This window comes from Actinia tenebrosa, unplaced genomic scaffold (genome assembly GCF_029948245.1).
Source record: "Actinia tenebrosa isolate PJP-AT-01 unplaced genomic scaffold, QUT_ActTen_1.0 PGA_scaffold6__47_contigs__length_16458017, whole genome shotgun sequence".
Classification (NCBI taxonomy): domain Eukaryota; kingdom Metazoa; phylum Cnidaria; class Anthozoa; order Actiniaria; family Actiniidae; genus Actinia; species Actinia tenebrosa.
In genome coordinates this window covers 9,760,330-9,787,089 of record NW_028292583.1, presented here as the reverse complement: position 1 = coordinate 9,787,089, position 26,760 = coordinate 9,760,330, and the positions used below count along the sequence as shown (strand labels likewise).

The 26,760-nt window shown below is 37.2% G+C and overlaps 3 protein-coding genes, 1 long non-coding RNA gene and 1 pseudogene across 5 annotated transcripts; 3 read left to right on the top strand and 2 right to left on the bottom strand.

Moving 5' to 3' along the window:
* The first annotated feature begins 152 nt into the window (after window positions 1–152).
* LOC148906015 (uncharacterized) lies at window positions 153–3,895 on the top strand. The gene is made up of 6 exons (XM_089039368.1): window positions 153–168; window positions 1,313–1,506; window positions 2,567–2,752; window positions 2,836–3,060; window positions 3,238–3,265; window positions 3,359–3,895. The coding sequence occupies exons 1-6, from the start codon at window positions 153–155 to the stop codon at window positions 3,640–3,642; spliced, it is 933 nt and encodes a 310-aa protein (XP_088895494.1). The 3' UTR covers window positions 3,643–3,895.
* Window positions 3,896–4,765: 870 nt separating this feature from the next.
* On the top strand, window positions 4,766–9,338 carry LOC116296248 (uncharacterized). Its single transcript, XR_004197108.2, has 4 exons — window positions 4,766–5,924; window positions 6,065–6,186; window positions 6,348–6,503; window positions 6,643–9,338. It is a non-coding gene; the product is annotated as an uncharacterized LOC116296248 (long non-coding RNA).
* Window positions 9,339–10,714: 1,376 nt separating this feature from the next.
* LOC116304772 (uncharacterized) lies at window positions 10,715–14,418 on the top strand. Its single transcript, XM_089038747.1, has one exon. It carries the CDS (start codon window positions 10,846–10,848, stop codon window positions 13,738–13,740), a length of 2,895 nt encoding a protein of 964 aa, XP_088894873.1. The 5' UTR covers window positions 10,715–10,845; the 3' UTR covers window positions 13,741–14,418.
* Window positions 13,736–16,159, bottom strand: LOC148906014 (uncharacterized). The gene has a single exon (XM_089038748.1). The coding sequence runs from the start codon at window positions 16,028–16,030 to the stop codon at window positions 14,447–14,449; it is 1,584 nt and encodes a 527-aa protein (XP_088894874.1). The 5' UTR covers window positions 16,031–16,159; the 3' UTR covers window positions 13,736–14,446.
* Window positions 16,160–17,909: 1,750 nt separating this feature from the next.
* On the bottom strand, window positions 17,910–26,378 carry LOC148906013 (uncharacterized; annotated as a pseudogene). The gene is made up of 7 exons (XR_016121573.1): window positions 26,255–26,378; window positions 25,082–25,187; window positions 22,863–24,211; window positions 22,322–22,468; window positions 21,937–22,098; window positions 20,963–20,999; window positions 17,910–20,430 (listed from the first exon to the last, which is right to left on the bottom strand). The product of XR_016121573.1 is annotated as an uncharacterized LOC148906013 (transcript).
* Window positions 26,379–26,760: the final 382 nt, after the last annotated feature.

Here is a 26,760-nt window from a genome sequence, read left to right as displayed (position 1 = left end):
AAGAGCCTCTTTCTCCCCTTCCCCATGCCCCTCGCAGGTCTGAATACTCAAGACTATGAGAGTTTAAGTAGGGAAGAAAGTGATTTCTCATTAATTTCTTTGTTTAGATATGAATAATCCATGAACTAGATGATGAGGCAGCAGGGATCTAAATGGAGCCTCCCAGAAGTGGGTGATTCAGGAGAGTATAACGTAAACAGAGAGTGATGATGGTAACATACAAATTTATAGAGCATTTTACTCATGTGACAGGGCACCCATACTTGGTGCAGCCAAACATAGAAAGGCTCTGCACAGTTTTTTGTATGAAAATGAAGTTTAATTCCCCCGAGGATAGAAAATGATTGTTTGATACGCAAACATGACGCTGTGGACATCACTTGAAACGCTCTTCATGAATTTATGAATAAATGCAATCCTGGTTTGCCATGTTGATCATCCACCTTTTCATATTCCTGGTTTGGGCTGTTTTGATTGACTATAGTGCATTGTGTTGTGTGGTATTCTCTCAGATTTTCACCCTGGATGGTTTTGTAGGCCAGTTTCAGGCCTCTAAGTACAAATATACACATACTGTAACGTAAAAGTTTCAAACACAGTCAAACATCAGTAGAAAACTAGCCTTGAAATCCTGAAAAGTCCTTGAATTGAAAACATGTTTTTAAGGGCCTTGAAAGCCCTTGAAAATAGGGGGAATGCACCAAAACTCCTGGTAACACTCCTGATTTAATGCAAACTTAATGCTATTTCTAACCTTCCTTTTCAAATAATATGATTAAAATTGATTGAAGAGTTTCTGGTTGCTTGTTATTGGTTGGTTGCATGTCATGATCGTTCTTATTGGTGGACGTGGCCCCGGCTGAATTAAAGCTGCACTGTAACATTGAATCACATCCTAATACAAAAGCCTTTGTCCTTGAAAATCAAATTTTTGTACTTAAAAAGTGCTTAAAAAGTCCTTGAATTTTGAAATGAAAATGTAGCACGAACTGTGATGACTATATATCAATAATTCTATCTATAAAAACTAAACTAAAATACTGTTTTATGATTGCTGGGTTATGAATCCAATGCCATAAATTCATAAATGTTTTTCAATTTCGTTTTTAAAGTGCTGTATGGATTTAGAATCCTTAACTATATGCGGTAGATTATTCCACAAGTCATGAGCCCGCTATAACTTGAAATCAACTAAATACAAGTATATTTAATTGATTCTGACTTCATGATATATAATTATGTGACTGTTTACTTTGAGAAACAATGTTTAGTGTGCACATAATCTGAACTGATATGCGATATTAACATAAAGGTTTCTATAAAATAATATGTGAATTTGAAGTTAACAATGTTTTGCTTGAAACAAATAATTCTTGTTGCAGAGAAAAAAGAGAAGCAGTACAACCACTACTTCGTCCTTTTACGAACACTAAAGAGCTGACAAAGCTCATGCAGAAGTACAGGGGCTACATAATAAAAGCCCACACTGAAGAGGAGTTTGCAAGGGTAATAGAAATTTGATCTGGTTTATTATATAACCAAAAATAAATAAATATAATTTAAAAAAATTAGTTGGGAACATAAACTAAGAATTTTATTCCTGCATGTGTGTAATTCTGTTATCCACTTACTCCACATAAGCAGCAGAGCTTGTGGTTTGAAATTTGTGGGGGTTTCTGACCGGGGGAGGGGGGGGGGGGGGTACTCCGCCAGAATTTTGGTAGGGGTGTTCCGCTGGGATTCTGAAAGGGGGTACCCTGTTTATGACAAAAAAACTCAAATTTGTAGACCCTGTTCATGACAAAAGATATAATTTATTGCACTGAGTTCCTTTTCAATATATCATGTCATCTCGCGTATCGTTTTTTATGACCATAATAACCAGTTTCGGTCAATACGAAAGTAGAAAACCCTGAATATGACAGGACACTCAGGAAGAACTTGGAACTTGAGTGAAATTGCATACCCTGTTTATGACAAGAAGCTTGAAAAACCATACCCTGTTCAGCGGATCATCCCATATAGTCCATATATGGGATTACCCCCCCCCCCCCCGGGGTTTCTGATTACTGAACTTTCCCAGATCCACCTGATAATTGATTCTCTTTCTCTTTGACTAGTAAACACCCAAGCACTAGTGTAGGGAAGGGTGGTATGGGGACACATGCCCCAAAAAAGTTTGCTTTCGTCACCAAAATGTAATTGATTCATACGGGTTTTCGGGTTTTCATATGGATTTGGGGGGAAAATTATAGTACCTTTTTTACTATGTTTTTCTTCTTTTTTACTGTCCATGATGCATGTCAATCTATAATTACATCACTTTCATTACAATTTATATATGTATATGAGAATATATATAGACTATATACTTGTACTGCAGTAATAATGTATCTAATTGAGGTGATCTGCACAGTATATCAAGCAACTTATGCAACAAATTTATATGTTAACGAGAAGTGGCCCAGTGGTAATGGCAACCCCAAAAATTCAAACAGCTATGTTGATAATACTTGGGGGTATTAAAATTAAACAAATATATTTTCATTTCATATTTTCATTTCAGGTGCTCCATAAGCTGATGCAACAAGAGGAAAGACTTAACCATGGCATACAAGTTAATTTCACCTACGCTTCTGATCATGATAACGATCTTTACAGGATATTAACCAAGTGCAAAAATTGTGCACATTGCAAGTTTGTCATAAGTACTGTTGATGACACTAATTGCTTTTGCGAAATAGATTCCGAAGTAAGCTGGAATAATATTTGATGATTATGCATCATGAAATTCTTAAAGCCTTAAATTAATCAATCTCATTATTATTTGCTCAGGATTTTTTGCCCATTGAAAAACTTCTAGCTTTAGAATGCAAAAACTGTGGTAGCTCACAAGACATGAGACTCAACTCTCAAGATTTCTTCCAGTCCTGCTTTGAATTTCATTTGATTTGCAACAACATTTCATTAAGGACACCAACCATTGCCCAAATAGACATAACAACTTTGGGCAGAAATGGGAGAAAAAATTGGAATGAAGAAAGGTCCTTCGCAGTCTGTGTAAGTATTAGATGAGTATAAAAAATAATTTTTGAACCAAAATCATGATTCAGATCAATCAGTGACCACAGAGATGTGAGGCTACAGCTCTGCCACTATTTACATGATACGAAAATGGATTTTATGCCTCTTAATAACAAAATTATTACTAATAACTTTGTATCATTTTTCTTGTAGTTTCATAACATGGATACATCTTCAACAGGTAAAAATAAGCAAATTGTTAAAACACGTTTTGCACAATTTTCCTAAAAAAATACATGTTAAGAACATGACTGTTTTTTTTTTTACATTTTAGAGAACAAGATGCCAAAGAAAGATAGGGAAAACCTTGAGAAAAACGAAGAAAATGTTTTGGCTAAAATGGGGGGCGAACAACAGGTGATAGAATTACTTATCCAACGGGAAGTACTTAGCAGTGATTTTCAAGTGGAAAACCTTACCAGGAATGATTTAATTGGAAAATTGCTTCGTCATCTCTTTATGTCTGGTGATGTTTTACCACAGTTTATCACTTGCCTTCATGATACACAACTGCCTCAAAATTTAGAACTGGCAGATATTTTGTGCAATGACAATTAATCATACACCAAAAATAATCCTCCTTTCGACAGGATGGCACAGGGGTTATGTGTTACGCATTATACGCAAAATATCAAAATGTTGAGCTTGAATTCCAGATTAACTGTGTTTATCATTCCTCTCTTAAAAAGTTAATGATATGTCAATGATTGTTTCGATTTCATGAAAAGTTAAAATTTTCAGTTAAGGTGGCTGGACCCCCTCACGCTTGACCGCTACCTTCCACTTTTGGAACGATGGTACATAAATGTGTTTTATCCGATTGCAAATCTTTTTTGCACACAAGTCACATTAAGATTGAATTAATATTTGATGCAATTTTTAGTGAAATCGGACGTCATAACACGTGATTATGATGAAATATTTGTTTTCGTTTAGAAAATAATTTTAGCCTTGCAAGCGTTCAACACTAAAATGCTTCGTACCACATAATTATATACTGGATGCCTCCATTTGTAGGGATTTTTGAAAAAATCTACCTAGCTAATTATGAGACATTTGAGATTATTTAAATAGAGTGCATAATCTACTTCAAAACTAAACAGTGGATTTCAGACGCCCGATCTCATTAAAAACTGCATCAAACATTAATTCAATCTTTATGTGACTTATGTGCAAAAAAGATGTGCAATCGGATAAAACACATTTATGCACCAGCGTTCCAAAAGTGGTAGGTAGCGGTCAAGCGTGAGGGGGTCCAGCTACCTTAAAGTTCTGTTAAAATTAGTGATTTGTTAATATGCCTTAAAACTATATGTGCCCCATAAATTTTAGAAATATCGATGTGTGGAATGTGATGCCCTTCCCCTGTGCAACCCTGTTTCAATATACTTAAAGTGTGTGTTAAAGTGAAATCTCAAGATTTCTTTTGAGCACCTTGCAGGGGAAAAAGATAGTAATAATTATAAACTGAAAAAATCAACCATGAGAATTAGTCCCTTTACAGTGCTTAACTTTTATTTCTTATAATAAAAATATAATCACTTTTATATTAAACTGGAGGTAGTGTTACACAAGATGATTATTTGGCAAACACAACATTGTTCCATTCAAAAGTTGGTCACACCTAACTTGGCGCATGCACAAATTGGTGGCAAACAAAGAGAGTGTTTCACAACCAATTTCCAAACAGTGAGAAGTAATTTAAAAAAATGATGTGGAGCCAAATTTTTTTTAACCAACTTGGAAGTGTTTGGATAGAGGATGAAAAACTCTTTCATGTGCTTGATATGGCTTCTCAAACTATTAATAATTCTTGGAGAAATTAAATTTAAGCATAAGTTGCCCAAATTTTATGCTAATTAAGATCACATTTCCAAACCCCCTTCTCGCTAGTGAGTTTTTAGTTTTGTCTTCATGAATTATTAATAAGCTTTAGAAGGTCATTCAAAAACCTGCAACGTGTTGCAGCAACAAAATATCATTTAAAAATTGGAACCCTAGGTCATGTTACCCAAGAAAAATTTTTCAAGCAACATTGTGTGAAAAATCATCATTGCAAATCATCGTGTATAACACCTTAGTATCAGTATCATTTTGTTTCTAGTTGAGCTGGCTCATTTTTTATGTGACTTGAAGTTGTGAAAGGCCCAAATATTTGGCCCTCTTCTTCAGTTGTTTCATACAGAGCTCGTAATTTACCTATTATGCATGTTCTTATCTGATTTCTGAGCCCATCCCACACGGCTTACCGCCTCATCTATCAGCATCATGGTTAAGTAATATGTTGTTTTAATGAAACAGTGAAAATGTTAATTAATCAGTACTTTAGTTGTTGTTAGATATTTACATGGGCCTTTTTGCACTATGCAATTTTCTATATTTTCCTTTGCAAAACAAATCTGTCACCAATGGTTAATGTACTATGTGGTGTACTCGCTGACACCTACAAATTCTGTTTTGGAGATATAGATTACTGGAAGTGTGTAAAACCCCTCTTTGAGGCTTTTACAACTGGTCCCTAAAAAGAGGATCTAACAGATTAGGTTAGTTCAAAAACCCAGTACAGGCAGATGATTACTTCATCATTATAACAAAGCAAGTTTAGAGCTAGTAAAGTGAGCTGCAAACAAGGCAAGCCAAAAACAGCAACTTCAAGAAATAGAAGGCATGGATTTTAATCTCAACAAGAAGCACATGTCTTCCCGCTTCCTCCTTGCAGACACTACAGCACTCAATCAATGACAACTGGTTGTTGCCAGCCCACAACTACTGTAGTTGATGAAACATTCAAGCTATGCTGTTGATGCTGATCCTCCTTTTGTGCAATTACAAACACATTGGTGAGTGGAGATAAGTGCAAAGCAACAATCACTGCAGTTTGTACTTATGACAAGAAAGGGGGAAAAAATAATTATAAAGAGGTATTTTTTTCAATTTCGTATTGCCTAGCCAATTTAATTCTTTCTGTTTGTGTTTTTAGATGTTGGAAAGGGCAGGAGCTGGGGGTCCGTGGCTCCAGCCCTGTATGCCCAACACATGAGTAGAGTGTGTTTGATGTGTTGTTCTCTCCTGTGCCATGAGGAGTTTTCTCCAGGTTCTCTGGTGAGTCGAGAGTTGTATGCATAGAATATTATTATAATGTATAGTGGTAAAGTGTGCCAGTAAAAGTGTTTTTATTGGAAACCAGTATGATATCTAAAAAAGTTGTTTTCCACTTTTAAAAAAAGGGGATTATTTATTTCTTTATTTACTTGGATTTCTAGTGCATTTTTTCCACCTGACAACTGGTGAGGCCAGATGATGTTGAGGCCGGGCATGATGGTCAAAATTGCCAGGCTTTGAGATGCCACCAGCTGCCATTCCACAGCTTCCTTACTTACAGCTGCTTCATTAGACATTTTTAGTTGCTTTCTCTTCAGGTAAGAACTTTTTTAGCTGAATTATGGTCTTTTCAATCCACATCCACGTGATATTTGGTGAGAGATCATGGAAAAAATAGATTTTTTGGTTACACAAATCATTTACACATTAAATAAATACTTGGGATTTTCATTTAAGGTATTTCTGGTCCCCGAATGAAAACTAACGAGAATCCAAAGAAGAAAGTACTGCTAGCTACAGAGAAAAGTTTTCAATGCTTGAGAGAAATATCAGTCTGGTTAAAAGACCACGGCACAGTTGCCGAGGACGTAATAAGTATCTACTAAAAAAGTAGAGTTTGTATATAATTTTAATACTATGTTTATAGTAACTACACAATAGACCATTTTCAAGTTTCAAATTACCATTTTCCTACTTGATTACAGACTCATTTACACAGGGTTAACCTCAAAACAGTATATTCACAAATACCAACGGTAAAGTAAAGAATGCACAACTTCAACAATACAAACACTTTGAAACTCAACAGACCTTCATTGGAACACGTGAATATTCTGCACAAAATCAAGGCTAACCCTGTGCAACAGAGGACTCGAAACTGGAGTATAGCCCACTTCCAAGATATGTTTCATTTGTAACACATTAATGTTTTAGTACGAGGCTACATGAATCATATTAATTTTCATTTCTACTATATTGTAAATCACTGATATATTCATGTAGCCTCATATTGAAACCTTCGCGTGTGACAAGCGAAGTGGGCTATTGAAGTGACAATACACATCACATGCATGGACCTTTGAACCCAATAAAGCCATCTTCATTATTATGTTTGAAATATGATCTTTATACAAACTAAAGGCAAATGTCTTTATTTAAAGAATACTAATGAGGATGACTTTATCAGAGATAAAGATGCATCTACTGTAAGTTTAAATATGAAAACTTTACTGAAATTTTTTAAAAACATGCAAACTCTGTGTCTGCAAACTTTATGTTGAAATTTGGTTTTCCACTGCCCTCAATCAAACCTAATCAGTCAGTTCCTTTCATATTTTTGACTGGCGGCAGCTAAAAACCAGATTTGAGGGTGCAGCTCGCAGGCTCAGAGTTCACATGTTTATGACAGTCTCTTAAAATAATTATGGTCACTTGTTGCACACAAACATTAACAAATTTTGTTGACTAGTGACCTTGTTTTGAAATTGGCATGCTGTCTTTAACTTCTAGGAGTCTTTTTAGACTCACTGTGCATGGCAGTGATGAAATAAAATATTGATTGAGTATAAAAGTTCATGTTCGCAAATGTGTATGACTGCTCTAATTCAACCAAGGGTAATGAATATTGTTCATTAACTTTTTAACTGTTCAATATGCTTGAAGATTGTGTTTTATCTGGTCTAAAACCACTCATTTAATCCTTGTGGCTTTAAGCCTGATAACACTTTGATCAACACTGCTTTTAGAGCAAAGCAAGCAAGTTTTGTATCTCTTTCATAAAATTGGATAAAAATGAATAAAATAGAAAACATGGGTAAAAGTATTACTATTATTATTATTTAAATTGTTTCGTGGGGTAAAGTTTAGAAACTTTTAGTTCAAATTAAAGTCGAAGCTAATAAGCATTCTTCTAAGTAGGTTCTGTAATTCTACAGTTTATAAATATGTCAAAGGTCCATCACGCCTACTATACAACATACGATATCCATACCTCACTCTATTCAGGTCCACGTAGCGGTCTCTCAACCATACATCACATACACAGTTCTGGGTGACATCATGAATGACGTTGAAGAACTTTTCCTCTGTTGAATCAGGTGTCAGCCAGAAAGAGATGTCCTGAATGTAAATGAGTGGGAATAGGCTGAATGGGATGAAATGGGATAGGAAGGTTAAAAAGTGACATTTTCACTCTACCTTCAGAACTTATCAAACTCATGAATAATTCATGAGGAAAACACAATAGAAATCATTGTCTGTGGCCGGAGGAGGTTGTATATCTGATACCATACGGCCACTCATATTGTATATATTACATATTGAATCAGGTTATAATAATAACAGCTGGTCAGTCACTGGTCATGTTGGCTAAGTCATACCTTGTTTCTGGCTCAAAGTTACCAGTAGTATTAACCAGCATGGCAAAAATTTGACCAGACAAGTTCCAATAGGCCCTTTGCAATTAGCGGTCACGTGTCTGTACTGGAATGCAAAATTTTTGTTTTTATATTAAATTGGTGATTCTTTTTAGCTACTTGTAAAGAACTGAATGAAAACATGTGTATCCAGTGTTACAAAATGTAGTTTTATTACGATCTCTCGAAACAGGTTGTAGAAAGTAAGTTTGCACCCCAGTAAATTTCACCCATGGGAATCAAGATGTTCATTCATTTGCTCTCAATGAATTAATCGTGATTGCTTAGCTGCAAAGGGCCTATTCTCGCTGGACATATTGTTTGATCACTTTTAGGTCTGAGAATGAGAATTGAGTAAAAAGTTTGGTTAAGTTGGATTTGCAGTACATTTTGAGACTGTTTAGGTGACAAAATAGATGCCATCTTGTGAAGATGTCCCCTAAAAAGTTCTTTTATCTTTGCAAACCTGAATAGTCTTTTTCACTTTTATTTGACTTGTGATATTACGAGAAATACGAGAAATACAAGGATTAGAAGGAATAGAGTAATACAAGAACTACAAAATTGAACTGAACCAAACGAGGACACTAGGCCGTAAAAATTGAATAGAAAATTTATTTTCAAAGAACATACGTCAATGATTACAATAGATAATATAATAAAGATAAAATAATACTAATAGAAACAAATAAATTACTATTAAGACATCTATTAATAAAACGTCTTTTAAAATGCTCAGTTCGTAATATGCAGTAAAATGTACGGATGCCCCATGTCTCTAGTTTTCCTAGGCGGTAATAAATCACTCAAACGACTATCTGAAGGAACAACGACTTTCCAGAGCTGCATATCAGAATCATGTAAAAGATTTTGTGGTGGAGTAACATGCTTTATATCATCCAATTTTCACAGCTCTCTTTTGAAGTCTATCAATAAGACTCATAAATTTATGATAACTCGCTGAACCCCATACTGAGATACCATATCTAAAAACAGACATGATCAAAACATAAAAAAGACGATGGAGATGATCTAAAGAATAACCGTAACTTTTGCAAATACGCAAAATGTACATTCGTTTACCAGCCTTGGTTAATAAATGATCAAATTGGAAGAATCCCACCATGGAAATAGGTGGATAGATGGAATAGGCCCAACAACTTAATACATTTAACTTGTTCAATGTCATAAATAGCAACAGGCAAAGGTGTTTCTATCTTGCGTTTTAAAAAATTTTTTAAATTCTGTAAGAGGGAAATATTTCAAACAAATGTGATTGATTTTTGCTAATTCCCTCCTACAGGATTTTTTCTTTTTACGTCGAATAGAAGATTAGGATACAAAGTTTAAATATTCTGGTTTTAAAAAAAATTCACTGTTTGGTTACTGAGTTATGATTTTTTAAATGAACATTTATGATAGCATAACAAGGGTTCTGATGTTGTCATAGCAACATCTTATGTCATTTTTTCATGTTCATTGTGATCTTTGGTTTGCAGTCTTAGGCTTTCTGGGTTTACTTGCTTAATTTACTTTATATTATAGCCATATTTATTTTTTTTATCTCATAATTGTGAGTGTATGTGAAGACACAAAACAATTTCCAGCCTCCTTAAACTTACATTTGAGCGAAACCTTTGCCTGAATACTTGAAATTTGTTGTTTTAAACTCTTCTAACTTCTCATGAAAATTGTCATTTAAATTCTATTGTAATACATTATTAGATATTAATAAAGTATTTTTCACAATACCTCGCCATGTGTCCAGAACTGTTGTATGAAGAGTTTCTGTTGTGACCACAACATCCTTGACATAATATGTCATTAATCCTAAATATTTCCATTACAAGGCGATCGAAATGAACAAGTATGACCCAGCCTTGATTGTTATTACCACCGTCACTAATCACGCTCATTTCATTATTTACGATTCAACCACAGGTAAAGACCAATCAACTTTCAAAACAACCCGAAATCAATCAAATTTAACAAAGAAATTCAGCTAAACAGGCCGAAAACGAGAAATTACCATCTCCTACTATTAGCGCAGGACCGGTATGAGAATTTGAATCAATTAACGCCATTTTATGAAGGGATTGTTAAAGAAAAGCGCAAAGGAATTCTCGGTTTTCACGTGACGTCACGAGCGGATTAAAACTTAGTGTCCGCCATATTGGTGCACAGGAAGCTCATTAGCATATGTCAAATCACACACGTGCGCTTATGTTTTGATTCGAATTATGCGATGTCCGAGGATTTACTCGTCGATATTTCAAAAAACGAAACCCAAGAACAGAAAAGAATTGAAGATACCTCTTCAATTGTCTTATCTGAATACGCCAAAAAGCTTGAAAATCACATTCGAACGAGATATTTAAAAAAAATCGAAGGTATTGGAGTCGACCCCGCGTGTTTACAAGGCGAGAAGTTAGATGCAGAATGTCTGCCACCGATCGAAGCCACCGATCTTCTCTCTTATCTTGTGCTGGAAACCAGCTTCTATACTTTAAGGCAGTTCAAGGCTTTCAAGAGTCTAGAGAGTTACAATCAAATGGTATCGGGCTTCATAACGAGCGTTCAAGGAAAAGCCATTGGAAATAAGTTCGTGGTGTTAGGAAAAGTTCGTCATTCGCAGCGAATGAATGAACCGCCAATACCAATTTGGATTATCGCTAATGGAGAAGGAACGATAATATCTGCCCACTGCCTTGGTTGCAAAGCAGGTCTAGCAGAGTGCTGCTCTCATGTAGGGAGCGTACTGTTCTATATTGAGGCGTGGAATCGTATACATGGAAAGTTGGCCTGCACAGAAGTGAAATGTACGTGGCTACTCCCAACTTACGTAAACGAAGTACCGTACGCTCAAGTTGAAGACATCAATTTTAAATCAGCTCGAAAGTTGAAAGATGAATTAGACGTTAAAATTGATGGTGTACAACCTTCGACTAGCACTCCGGTAGGGAAAACGAAGTCCGTCCCAAATGTCACCCCTACAGAAACGGATATGAAAACCTTCTTTGCAAAACTAAATGAGAGCCAAAAAAAGCCTGTCATTCTTTCTCTAGTGGCTCCTTATGCTGATCAATTTGTACTAAAAAGTCGGCGTGTTTTAACGATACCATCCCTTTACAATCATGAGAATCTGAAGCTGAACTACCCAGAGCTGCTACAAAAGTGCTGCAAAGTCGAACTATCTCTTTCTGATTCCGAGATAGAATTAATAGAACAGGAAACAAGGGATCAATCAAAAGGAACTGCGTTTTTTAAACATAGAGCTGGTCGTGTTGGGGCTTCAATGAGTTATTCTGTTGCCAATACAAATCCTGACCAACCATCTATCTCACTTATTAAAAACATTTGCTATCCACAGTTGTTTAGTGTGCAATCTAAAGCAATCAATCATGGAATCAAAAATGAAGGCAAAGCCATAGAGACTTACAACCATCTCATGTCTGCAAACCACAAAGATTTTGTACTGATAAAGTGTGGAGTTTTCATTGATAAGCAACATCCCTGGATGCATGCAACACCTGATTTCCTCTGTTCCTGCTCCTGTTGTGGTGATGGGTGTGGAGAAGTAAAGTGCCCTTACATTATTGAAAACTGGGACTTTGAAAGTTATGTGCTTAAGAAAAGTTCTTGCCTAGAGAAAGTGAATGGAATATTTCGACTAAAGAGAAAGCACCAGTATTATTACCAAGTGCAGCAACAATTGTCTATAACTGGTCGCCAATTTTGTGACTTTGTCGTGTGTGCATTCAGCGAAAACAAACCTCAAGTCTTCATTGAAAGAATTCTCCCAGAAACAAGTCACTGGGAAGCTATCGTTCCCAAAGTTACAAAAGTATGGCAGACATGCATACTACCTGAGATTCTTGCTCGATGGTATACAAGAAAACAGCACTTACCTGAAATAAAACCAGCAAACAAGTCCTCTGGTATTTGTTACTGTGGAATGCCTTCTCAAGGAAGAACTATTCACTGCAGTAACCCAAAGTGCCTAATAAAGGAATTTCACCAGACATGTTTGCATTTATCAGATTCAGTCCCTGATGTTTGGTACTGTCCTAACTGCCGCTTGCTAGCAGAATTTCAATGCAAAAAGCCAAGAAAAGCATCAAAGCCAAGTTCTACTAAGTGCACACATAATGATCAAGCTTTGAAACTGGACAGTATTTGTGTATGTGGCTCATCACCAATGATGAATGAAAGGCTTCTCAAATGTCACAGTGAAAATTGCCAAAATGGAAAGTTTTTCCATCTCCAGTGTCTGGACTATAAAAGAATGCCTAACAATAGTCAAACTACGTGGGTGTGCAGCAATTGCAAGGTGTCTCAAGCAGCCAAAGTAACTGCATCTAGTTCTATTGGTCCTACCACTTGTTCTTCTTCTTCAAAAGCCAACACTGTTAGTGCTGCATCAACAAGCCAATTAAAATGTGAAAACAGTATTCCACAAATGCAAGCAGCTAAATTGGACAAAAAGGAAAGTACAATCATTGGTAATAATGCTAGTGCTGTATCTACTAGTTATTCATCAATTATTGATTCCAGTGATGATGAATCGGATGTCAAAATAACACAAGTGACTAAAGGGGTTTTAGACAAGAGGGCTTCCCTTGGTAGCCTCAATGACAGTCATTTTGACATCATTAATTCACCTACTGGATGGCTGGACTGTACAATAATTCAGAAAGCACAAGTACATCTACAGAAAGTCAATCCTCTGATAGAGAGCTTTCAAAAAACAACCCTTGGCCCCATTAGGAACTTTGATGTTGTCACTTCAGAATTTGTTCAAATATTACATACAGGACATATGCACTGGGTCTGTATAAGCTCTATTGGATGTAGACCAGGCATGGTCAACCTTTATGATAGTCTCTACCACGATATCATTGCCAAAGAGGTTGAAGAACAGGTAGAGAGTTTAATGGCAGACAGCTATGTAGGCATAGAAAATGTAACAGTCCAGCAACAACTGAATGGGAGTGACTGTGGAATCTTTGCCATAGCATTTGCTACGTGTCTGGTTTATGGTTTCAGCCCACGAGACTTTACATTTGACATACCCAAAATGCGCCCACATCTGGCTCAGTGTTTGGAAATTGGTAAAATTACAATGTTTCCATCAGTTTAGAATATGTGTTTAGAACACGCTAGTGTTCACTAGCCATCATCTACTCTTTATTTGAAACAGTAATGTTGTTTTAGAAGAGCAAATGCATTAATACCATGAAAGAAATACAAAGTTGTTAATAATCATAGTAGCTATTTAGCAAATAACAGTTGGTTTCGATCCACTAGAATATTCATTACACAAAAACATATCTATACACCTATTTCATTTAAGAAAGGTTGTCATCGCTAAAGGAGAAAGGTGATAGGTTATTCATAGTTCCAACAATCACTTGTTTTTTTTTTGTTTTTTTTTAATGAGTTTTGAGATATCCAGTGTTGTTTGTAGCCTGAAAGAACTTTAAAGGCTTTGATTATTTGCGTTTATTTTCATATATTACACCTTCGAATCGACTATTGCCTTTGGCAGTGACAACTGTTTTTTTGAAATAGGTGATACAAAAGACCACTATATTCTATTGTGCTTTAAATGCAACAAAATAGTAGTAAATTTGAGAATTAATAATAAACAATTAAGATACACTAGTTTTCATCAGCAATGTCCAAAAATAAAATAGCTACTCTGACAGGAACAAAGCAGAAAAATATTTCTTGTGTCACCAATACATTATGACATTTTGAATACAAGAATATCCTGGTATTTCATTTTTATCTTTATAAATAAATTCAAATTCTTAAATTTTGGTAATAATTAGTATGTTTATAATCTAGTCAAATGGAATGATTGGTGGACAAAGGTTAACAAGACCAGAACACACCCTTAAAATGATATCAATGACTGGTACCTGTTCCTTATTGCTCATGAGAAAGTCAGTGCTCAGTGTCCCTTTCAGAATTGTGTACTTGCACCTCAGCAAACCGATTACCCTCTCCACATGAATTCTGACATTTGCAATTCCTCGGGTGTTCTCAACATCGATGGGGTCCAGCTGGCTCTTCCCCTTAGTAAATGCTGGTATAACAAGCTCTGCTCTCTTGAATGCCACACTTTCATGAACTGTAAATCCCCTGTCGGCCATTACTAGATCACCAGGCACAAGTTTATTTAAAATACCACAGTTTTCAGTGAGGAGCTTATCAGATGTTCTGCCACCCCAGGCCTTTGATACAAAGGAAATGGTGCCTTGTGGAGTGATTCCAATTAATACCTTTACAGTGTTGTGGTGTTTGTAGGAGCTGAAGGTCTGGGCTCTTGCCAGCAGGTTGGTAGGCCTTTCTATGAAGACCTCAAAACAATCAATAATCACTGTTGTCTTCTTTCCAAACGAAAACTCGAAGCATTGAGGCATTGTTCTCCATAGTTCATCCCGCTCAGGCCAATATATTAGTTGAGAGAGTCGTATGTCCATGATTGTTATCCAGGTAAAAAATATCCTGGAGACAGTTGGTGCAGACACTTCAAAACGGTATGCAAGATCCAAGTATGGCACATTAAGTCGGAGTTTCATCAAGACCATGACAAGTTCCTGGAACTTCGTTAAGCTCAACGACTTTCTTGCCACATGAGGGGCTACATGTTCATATACAGCTTGTAAAATAGTAGCTGAAGGCAATCCAGTGTAAAATAGTACCTTCCCATCTTCCAGCATATCTTCGCGATCGAAAGGGGCTTTCTTTGGCTGAGAAAACATATAATCTAACTCCTCAGTTTGTGTGCTTGACTCGGTCATTTCTGGATTAACTTCGTTTGTTTGTGTGCTAGAGTCAGTGATCTTACAAAGTTCCTCCAGCTTCGAAGTAATCCCGTCCAATAAATCGCCATCTTGGCAGTGCAACTTTGATTTATCCCTCGCTGATTGAAGGTCATTTGCGATCTGGCTGATTTCCTCAGTTAAAGAAGGAGAGTCAAAAGAAATATTGTCGATTGTAGCGCCTTCTTCATCCAGTTTCGCTACCTTTGCAGCTGACTCGAACAATGCTCTTTCCTGTTGTCTCTTCCTTCTCACTTTTGCACGTTCACTTCGCGCGGCTTGAAGATCAGAGTTTTTCTCACTTACTACTGTTTTGTTGTGTCCCAAATTTAATGTAGGCACCCAATCGACGTTAAACTTATCCCAATTGGCAGCAGGTTTTCCAGAAACGAAGTGACGGCTGCAAATTCTCCCACTGTTGATGATTTCTTCGGATAACCCAACCCTACTAATGGCGGCCAACCACTTTCTACGTCGTTCAATCGACAGCTCTTCTGCCTCCTCTCCTTGACTTTTTCTAACCGATGGAACACGAAAGAGGGAAATTCCCTTATCACGAACACTCCTGGTATGACAATTTACCATTAAACAAAGAACCATTATAGAAAATGTGCTGAAAATATTGACTTTTAGTCGCTCGATTGTGATGAATCTCTTTTGTTTACACTATGTTGTGCACCAATATGGCGGTTAGCAACCGTTGTCATGCACCAAGTCACGTGGGTGAAAACCGAGGATTTTCCACATGTGGAGGCCGCCATCTTGTTTAGCCCGCGAAACAATGAACGCTGACCGATCGTTGTCGTTTCAAAATGTACAGGAACCGCGGAGCATGATGGGAGGGCTGGGGGACTTTAGTCGCCCTAATAATTTTGCCCTCATGTTAAATTACTTTAATCATAACTTTAAAGTGCCTATCACCCTTCTGACAATATTCTCAGTATTGATTCTACATGGGGTAAGATGTTGAATAACCCGAAAAAATTACGTAGTTTGAGTGCGGCTTCTTGAAGTTATGAAGGTTTTTTCATGTCATATGCTAATGCTGTGACGTATGAGAAGGCATTTATGGTTATTTGTTGTTCCTCGTAATTCGAAACACCGGCTTCTATGGGAAAACTAACTTGCAATCATTTCTATAAGAGTAATGGGGAACACAATGACGTATTTCAAATTTAATTTATCTGTACCAGTAGTGTTTTGTATATTAAATGATTACTCCGCATACGTCACAGCATTAGCATATGGCGTGGAAAAGCCTTTATAACTTCAAGATGCCGCACTCAAACTATGTAATTTTTTCGGGTTATTCAACATCTTACCCCATGTAGAATCAATACTGAGAATATCGTCAGAAGGGTGATAGGCACTTTAATGCAATAAATATGTGCAAATGCCCCTCAAAACACCGAGAAACGCATTTCCGAGCAAGATCTCAAATTCAATCAGATTTAACCTATAATGATCTAGTAATAATATTATCATAAAACCAAACAAACCACAGCTCGTGTTCGTTCGGATGCACGCAGTCTATATTCCATCGGATTGAGTCCAAGAGAAAGATAATGTTTGAATTTTTGTAGCTTTTGTACTGGGCATCAACTGCCGCCTTCCAAGTTAACTTGAAACTGATTGGTTAGATATAGTAGACATGTCAGCCAATCATGAAACGTTGTTTGGTTCAGTCCAATTCAATTCATTGAGACGAGTTCGGTACCAGTCCCCCTGACATTAATATCTACGCAGGGGTGGCCTTTGGACCTTTTTGCCGTCCCTCCCAGTGGCGGTCACGGGTTGCCCGTGCAACCCCCCTTGTGGCTTGGAATAGAGCTCGAATACAGCTAATGTAAAAAATTTAACGTAATGTTTTCCCTTATCAGACCACATGTAGTGCCCTTGAGAACACTGTAAAGATTCCATAATCATGTGTCTTCTCGTGCACAACCGTTAACCACAGAAATTATACGCTATGGAATGACACGTGGTCTTAAATAGAAAAACATTATGCCCCATCTAAAGAGGTCCATTAGTTGGTTCAATGGTTAAACATTATATACTTTAAGGTGCATGTTATCAACTTTGCCCCCCCCCCCCCCCCCTCCCACACACACACACTCAGAATCCTAGTTCCACCCATGTGTCCATAAATAGACAGACGGACATGAAATGGGGAAGGGGTGTTTCCTCTAAGAGTAAAGTAATCTTGGGAATTCTTACCTTTACTCTGATTGGTTGAAATATAAATGAATCAGTCAATCATATTGGTTGAATATGAACATGTAGCCAGGTTAATATTTAGCGTTAGATCTTGGACGCGATCGAGTTTTCACAATATCCTCATGTTTACACAGTCCATGTGCACACTACATGTATAGAATAACGTGGGTACTTTGTAACATAAACGGCTGTTTTTCAAGCAAACATACTGGAACTTCCCTCCCCCCCCCCCCCCCCCCACCCCTTTTCAACTTAACTGCACTTGGTCACAAACAGTGTTTATTCGTAGATGAGATTTGCATTTTTTTCAGTCCTGCATGGTAGCCTTTTTGTTTGATGGTTGTGTTGAATACAAATTTGGTGTAAACTACAAATGCGGCCAGCGGTAGTTGTCTGCTCAGTGACGTCTTATCTATTATGTATGAGTCAATGCCAAAGGTTCCCATCCCCCCCCCCCCCCCCCCCCGGGCATACCCTGGGCATTTGACCATAGTCAAGTTCCGTAGAGTGGGGAATTTGACGCTGAATATATGTCCGAACGGGCGGGCATTTGACTTTTGACTAAAAATAGCGGCACTTTTTATCATATTTGCATAAATTAGCATATTGCAAAATTTTACGCTTGGATCGTGCTTATAGAGGACTCTGTTCGCCTGTGAATCTAAGAAAAAATCCAAATACCTTTGTTTAAAATCTGGGATGGCACAAGAGAAGATAGAAAAGCTTTTTTGGCGGATTCCTTTGTGCACTCTTTTCAAAAGAAAGGTTGAACTTCGAATTGATTTATACGATCTCATTGAAATCGAATCGCCACTGTACAAAAATTTAGTTTCAAAATACAATCTTATCCTTGCTTCTTTGAGAAACAGGGAAAGAAAAGCTTGGAATTAAAAAGAAACTTTTCAAGGTGGATGACAGTACAGAACGAGTAGATGAAGATAAGTTTTTGGAGTCCAAAACAATAAATATGTTTACGCTAATTCCAAAGTCGGCAAAGATTTCAAGTCTAGATTCTTATTTAATTTTTATTTAATTCTTTATATAAGGCTATAAATGATAAAACGATCTCAAAAGGTACTTAGCATGAAACTTGTTGGATGTATACAGGCTCAGTTTTGTAGTTTTTAGGCAAAATTAGAGATTCATCGGACTGGAGGGGGCGGGCATTTGACCACTTCGTGTAGCCTGAACGGTGGAGCATTTGATCATTTTGTTGGCCCGCATGGTGGGGAAGTTGACCAATTTTTTTTCAAAAAGTCAAATGCCCGGGGGGTTGCCCGAGGGGGGGGGGGGGGGGGGGATGGGAACCTTTGGAATTGACTCATACATTACTCTCATGTTTTTGCTGAGCTCTTTGCATATTCTCTCTTGCCAATCTCTGTGCTAATTCAAGTGCCTCTACATTTCTCTTCTATGCTTGGAAAGTGACGTAGCTAAATACATATAGGGACAGATGTCAATATTTTAGTATCAATAGGTAATCAGTAATCAATAGTCTCGCAAATACATGTTCTATAACTAAATAAAACAAGAGGAGGTATATATTCATCCCAGTCCTTATGAACTTCAGACACATACATGGATAACGACTAACAAATTGTTGAATTAAATCTTTCAACTAAACCATCAGTTTGGGAGTGATAACTTGACGTATTTACCTTGTTAATTTGAAACATTTTACAAACTTAAGTTAGACCCTCTATCCGATAAAAACTTTGGGTGCGCCATGTCTAGCTATATTTCATCTATTAAAATTCGTGCATTTTCACTAGCTGCTATATACTTGGCACTGCAAAAGCTTCAGGCCAACGAGTCAAATAATCGCAGAAAACCACTATATATCGATTACCCTAGTATGAGATACTGGAAAAGGCCCTAAGCAGTCTACCACAAGCCTTGGCCTATCAAATGGTCTTTCTACCGGTAATGGAAGCAGTAAAGCTCGTTACTTATTCTGGGCGGTTTCCTCATCGAGCACTGAATCGATCAGTGCATGATTTGCACCAATGTTCAACATCTTTAAACATACCTTCCCACCAATATTTTTGAGATATTCTGTCAAATGTCTTATGTACTCCAAAATGTCCCCCTACCATATGGTCATGAGCATTAGCGAAAATTTCAAAATTCCAAATTTCTTGATGGCCTTTGCATTTACGTCTTCGATTCTGATCTAAATGATACAACAATTTATCATCTCCTAAAAAGAAGGAATCACTGCACAATAAAATCTTTAAAGTTTGACATCGTCTTCAGGTAACGCACCTTATGCAGACCCCTCTGGATACCAGCCTCGCAGTTGCTGAAAATTACCCTAGGCCTGATAAAATAAAGTTTATCTATCTATCTATCTATTTATCTATCTAATGACCCTTAATGAGTGTCTTTGCCTAAAATTAATTCTAAAATGCCTCAGTTAATTTTCATAAATTAAATTTCAGTGCTCAGTGGTTTCTTAGTCTTAAGATGCTTATACAATACCACCATCACATCCTCCCGTCCCAGGCTCTCCAGACACTTTGCAAACTCCCCGACAGTAATACTGGGATGAGTGCTGGATAGATATTCAAACAAAGCTCGACTTGGACTGCCTTCGAGGGTTCTGTACTCCACAGAGAACTGCTCTATTACGTCATCAGTTAGGCCGAAGTGACGTCCCAGCTGACGCCATGTACCTTGTCCCTTGACGGACACATCCAGCATACGACCCGCTACATACTTTGTATCGTAATGAAGGTCTTTGAAGAGAGTTTTCTTCTCTTTTAAGAAAGAAGTATCTTGATCTATAAAGCAACACGAGGTAATTTATTAGGCTTTGGCTACATTATCGCAGCATGGGGCAGCCATAACAGAGCCAGGATCTAACTCGGTGAAAATCCAAAGATATTCTCACCTCTGGAGTCTTGGGTTCGATTCCTGGACTCGGCGGTTCGTTATGTGTTTTCCTTGATTTAATGGTCCTCCCACCCCCCACCCCCCGAGTTTTCCAGTTATATTCCCTCTGCAAAACCCAACACGCTAAGTTCCAATTTGTCCTGTGAGTTAGCCGTGCCTTTGATTTTGATCAACTCAGAGGCTGTTTCAAGCAGGGTTATAGATACATTTGAAGTCTGATGAATTTAGAGGGGTTCCGTCTAGGTCGTGATCTATATCCTGGGGGTACAGGGCATTCCTCTCCAGCTTCTTACCAGCCCCCCACCCTTCACCGGATAGTCGTACTTTACTTCAACGCGCCTTCGGCAAGTGCAAAATACTAGAAGGTAAACAATTCTGAATGACAAAATATATTTCACATCCAGCTCTTAAATAACTCACCTTGCTCATGAACATCAACAACGACGCACAAATCTTCCTAAAAAATGAATAAAAGAAACACATAAGCATATGAACATCGCGATTCTCCTAAAAGTTACCGCACGTGATTGGCTCATAGCATTTGATTGACTGCGAAATAGCACTTGTTTGGTATCCACGCCTGGCTTGTGAATGCAAAGGTTAAATAGGAATGTCAACATCTCTGACAGAAAAGTTGATTTTCTCCTCTTTTACAACTTTTATGACCCAAATTATTTCCTGACGATGTGATACAAGGATAATGGATATTACAAGCTATACTATCTTGCACTTTATGCTACAGGTAAGTGAAAAATATTGTACGAATGGTTTTTCTTTACATGTAAGGCTACGCCGGTGACTTCGAAGAAAATTTGATTAAATTAAATTGCAAAGAACTTGTATAATCAATTATTATATATTATGGTTTGCGTTAAAATATTCTATACACTAAATAATAACCTTTATTTCGTAAACTCGAAAAGCTTTAGTGAATACTTGAGCGTGCCATATGGTAACTGGAAATGTTTTACAATCCATTATAGGATGTAAGGAATGAAGTATAACAAGAAAGGAAATAAAAATACTGTTAACAGTTCAAGCAATAAGATTCTTTTAAACTTCATGTAATTTTTTATTTATTACTGACATAGTAGAATGTTGATGAAAACAAAGTTTTCAAAAACGTCGGGCGTCTATTTTCTCAAACTTTCCAGAAATCGTTGCTAGGGAAACGACTGTTAGGTAGTGAGAATCTCAGAGAAATCAGAATCGCAATCCCTGCTTTTTCCTTTATTTTGGCGACTATGGCCAATACGTAATATATTTTCTTCCACTACTAGCCGTCAATATAAACCCGTATTGGTGGCTCAAAATCGCAATAAGTTATAAATGAATGACATTAGAATATGAAGAATGACAATACTGAAAAGACGAAGTCAAATTCAAAGACATACCACAGGCACAAAAGTGAACGCTGGTATGATGATTTCACTTTCTGCAACGTTGATTTTGAATTTACAGCTGAATTTCTCAGCACGTCTTTTAACGCGACGAAACGCGGCTTGAAAGCTTGGTATGGAGAAGTACGACTCCTTGCAAACCGAACTGGAAATGGCCTGAAAATACAAACTATAATTCTTAACAAATGTTTATCAAAAAATATTTAATTTTAACTACATTCCTTAGGCTGATTTAGAGAATGCAGCCTTTAGAAATGAGATTGCGGTGTTACAGACTAAGAGCATGCGCAGATACGTTCCCCATCTCTTAACTATCTCTCGAAGATCCCAAGAGCCTTTGTCGCCAAATTTTTTTTAAAGCATGCAAGTAATACATTACCTTTGGGCTTAGGCCATCCAGTTCCCAGCCGTCCAACAAACCCTCGACATTTAGGTTGATGTCAACTACGCTGTGACAGTCAACAAATGCAGCGTAGAAAGAACCAAGCATGGTAAAGCCCTTTATGGAATTTTCCTTCAAAACGTTCTGAAAACAGCAATATCAAAATGGCTTAGATTTTTCCTTTCGTTGTATCTTTCGCTGCGCCTTTCGTTGCCATTGTTGTTGTCACTGTTGTTGTCACTTTCAATGCGCCTCTTGTTGCGAATTTCCTTCTGCCTTTCATAATTGCGCCTCCTGTTTCGCCTTTTGTTGCGCACTTATGTTGTGCCTTTTGTTGCCCACTTTTGTTGCGCATTTTGGTGCGCAATTTCCTTGCGTCTTTCCATGCGCCTTTGTTGCGCGGACAAATTGTATGTTTCCGTAGAAATCTCATGTTTTTCTAATGCAGACACGTGGAAATACATGACCCCACAATAGCAGTCGCAATGAAAGGCATATCGAGCTTGTAGTACACACAAGACAAAAAGATCCCACATACCTGAAATGAAGTTTCGTCATCATCAAGAAGATGGATACACACTTCAAACAGGTCACTTATCATCTCACTCGTGGTAAACAACACGAACTGCATTCTCTTCTTCGCTCCTTTCAGTGGCTTTCCAACAACAGCATAGGTAAGCAGTGTATCAGTATGAAAGCTTACATCTTTCCAACTTACTTCCAAACCATCAGTTATTCTTTCCCATTTTGCTTCTTTTATCCCCTTCCTTTCATCCAAGCAGAGGATATCAATATCCCAGTTTTTGTGTTCGGAATTCCAGAGAGCGCTGTGAGGCAGGCTTATCTTGACTAATTCTTCGAATTTCTCTCCTTTAGAATAAAACCTATATATTGGACTTAGAAATATTTGCCCTTGCTTGATGCTTTTAAAATTACTATCCAAATGTTTATCGCTCAAAGGTTCGACTATCAGGTTCTTGTATCGATCTTGTTTGCAGTCTGGATTGTATTTTATGACAGCACCGCATGTGAATGAATATTTACTACTACTGACGTCATTTTTCGACCAATCTTCTAGCTCATCTGATTGGTCACTTTTACACCTATCAAGAATGTCTATTCTTTTCGATAGCCTCGTATGTGGAATTCGAAAGCATTGCGCTCCTGAGTTATTCCTTCTACTTTGATTGTAAAAACTAATATTATTAGAATAATCAAAGAAATTAAAACAATTACTAACGAAATAAGTACATCCAATTCTTTTAATCCATTTTTTCTTAATTGTTTATTTCTATTTCCTGAATGAGTTCTGTTAGAAATGCCAGATATATTTCTAACGGTCTTCGTTACCAATGATGTAGTTGGAAGGAAATCGTATGGAAGACGTTTTTCAACGCTTTGAGTTGCATTTTCATTATCGACGTTTTTCAAGCAACGGTGAAAACTATGGACACTGCAGAGTTTTTTGCTTTGGGATCCCTGTGTTGCACATTCATCAATTTTGATATCTTTGCCGTCGTCACAGCAACTAGAACATGGGAGGCATTCTAAGACGATTTCTGAGAAGTAAAAACCTTTTTTGCAGTGAGACATTCTTGGTATGCACTGGGTATCTGTTGTCGGTGAACATTTACGACTTACTACTAATCCTCGTTCGCATTGTTTGCAACGTTTACAGGAAGATCGTGAAAAGGAATCAGAGTAGGTCCCTTTTGAGCAGGCTATGCATTCGAGCTTTCTTTCACCGTTCTTTATTAATGAACCGCATTGAATGGAGGTTCCGAGGCCTGGTGGACAATAAACGCATTGTTGACATATGATGGTGCCATTTCTCTGCAATATTGTGTAACTATCTCGACCACATGACTTGTGAATTGTAAGAATAGCCTGGAAAAAAATAACACTTTGCTTTTAAAGATGCAATAAGACTGAAAAACTGAATAGCTGTTATTACAGTTAAGCTCGCAATTCGATATTCTTTTGTTTTAAGAATCATACAAGTGAGGCTATAGAGCCAATACAATGCATGTTGTCTCATTTGCATCTCATTTGCATGCATCCATAATATCTGCTATTTACAACCTATCTTCCTACGAATAATGTATTCAGCGTTTACTCGGGTTTACTGTCCCATAGGATCTTAAACTGTGATATATCACCATATTCATATAGTGGAATATTGATGGGAGGCTGGTACTGATAAACATCAAAACAAGGCTATTTACACTTTCAGAAATGTGCATCACATTTATATTAAACGTCCGTTTTCTCTAAAGGTTATTTTGTACATCGAAACCAAACAGAAGCCCATTAAATGATTGATTCATTCAGTTTCTGGTTTCCTCTTTGATCATTCCGTCTTTTTTACTTTTTTCGGTGTGTTTTATTTCCATATACACCTATTTTAAATAAATTTGTTGGACAAAGATCCGAGGTAGACGATCAGAGACTAAAAGGATATTCAATACTGCTTTTCAGCTATTTTAATAACCGTAAATACTATATCACGATGCCATACATGCTGACGGCGACAAATGAAAAACAGCAGGCGCTCCTCTTCCAACGTCACAGCTAATTTGCATAATGTTTCGTCTTACAGCTAGAAAGACATATTTTTATTGCACTTCCAAATCAGTGGACAACACGGGACATTTGGATTTGAAAATCAACAAGTGAAAGGAATCATCTGGCAAAAGGTTGTTTTTTTATGATATTTGCACTTTAAATGTTACATTTTGCAACCTGTACTGCACTAACCTTTGACTCGCAAATTCCATCGAAAATTAGAACTTGAAGAAGAAAAAGAACCAGCTTCATTTTTGCCAATATCCTCTCCATACAGTCACAGTTTCTATTGATTCCACTGAAAGAGTTAGAAAGTACTTGTTGGAAATACCCAACTTTAACTTATATATTTTTAATTTGCTTTCTAAAAAAAATCAGTGTTGTGTTTTTATTGGTCAAAAGCAATCTGCGCCACAGTTAGCCCAAGCTTGGTTTCTGTGGTGTCATGTTATAAGGAAATGTATGGGGATTCATCAAAAATTTCAATAAAATCATTGAAACGTGAAAGAAAGCCTCGAAATTTTACCCGATCATTGAGAAATAGCACTTCTTTGGCTCTGCGTGGTTATTTTTTGAATTTAGCCCGTTTTAAGATTTTTTTCCCCACCAGTAAGAAATAAAAATCTTAAAACGGTCAAAATTCAAAAAATAACCACGCAGAGCCAAAGAAGTGCTATTTCTCAATGATCGGGTAAAATTTCGAGGCTTTATTTCACGTTTCAATGATTTTATTGAAATTTTTGATGAATCCCCATACATTTCCTTATAACATGACACTACAGAAACCAATGGGCTACCTGTGTCTGCGCGAGCATCAAACGGAAAACCTAAAGTCAGACCGACGGCGACACCGGCGGCACGAGGAACATTGAAAGTCGGTTCCAGTTCCTCTGGCTCGAATCATTTTTAATTAGTCAATAGCAAGAGAATATTCATGTTCTCTTGGTCAAAGGTTATATTAACATAGCGAAAGGAGACATGAGGCTTCACGTGTCTCCAAATTTGATTGTTTCATATTTTGCGCGCTACACTAAACTATTTCCTCACCCCAAACGGGAAGCTCGATGCCGAGAATCAAAATTGGTAAAGATACATACTAGCGCGAGAGAGAAATGATTGTAAGCTACGAACTTTGGCCTCTACGATCAAGACTGAGTTACTTTAATAATTTGTATATTATCATTGCAACTACACACATATGTCCGTTAAGCTTCTGAATTTTAACCGAGTAATAGATTCTGTGCGAGGAATACTAATAGCCAGACCACTGCGTCTCGAGGCCCTTGTATACTTGTATAGCCCAAGTCAAGAAAGGGAACCCATGATCAAAACTTTTTGCAATAAAAGAGTTTAGATTCAACTTACCTATTTTAGGCCGTCGTTTATCGCCAAGCGTTTCAAGTCCAAAAAGATTCGTTGTCAAACAGCTATGTCACTAAAAAGTGCTTAGTTGCAAAATGCTTTAAGACACGTTTTGACCCTCGGGCTGTTCAAGTGTCAATATTGGCTTACCTTGGCCAATCATGTGTACCTAATTCAACTAAGTCAACCAGTGAGTTCTCAGAAGACAGCAGGAAGTATAAAATCACATGACGTGACGTGTCTGACAAGTCAGAAAATTCCCTAAAAGTTTTTCGTAAGAGTTTGAAACGATAAAATCTTACTGTATACCGTATCTTAAATTGGATGACTGGAAGCTAATTTAAAGACATTGGGAAGCCATTTCAATGACAGTACCGTATGTTTCCACTTGTGCGCGAATTTCAATGTTTTAACTCTGGTTAGACGTTTACGTTGATAATACTAGACAACGCTTTCGAAATAGAAATAATTTAAAAGATACACTGAATGTCCACTGACAAACAGATGAC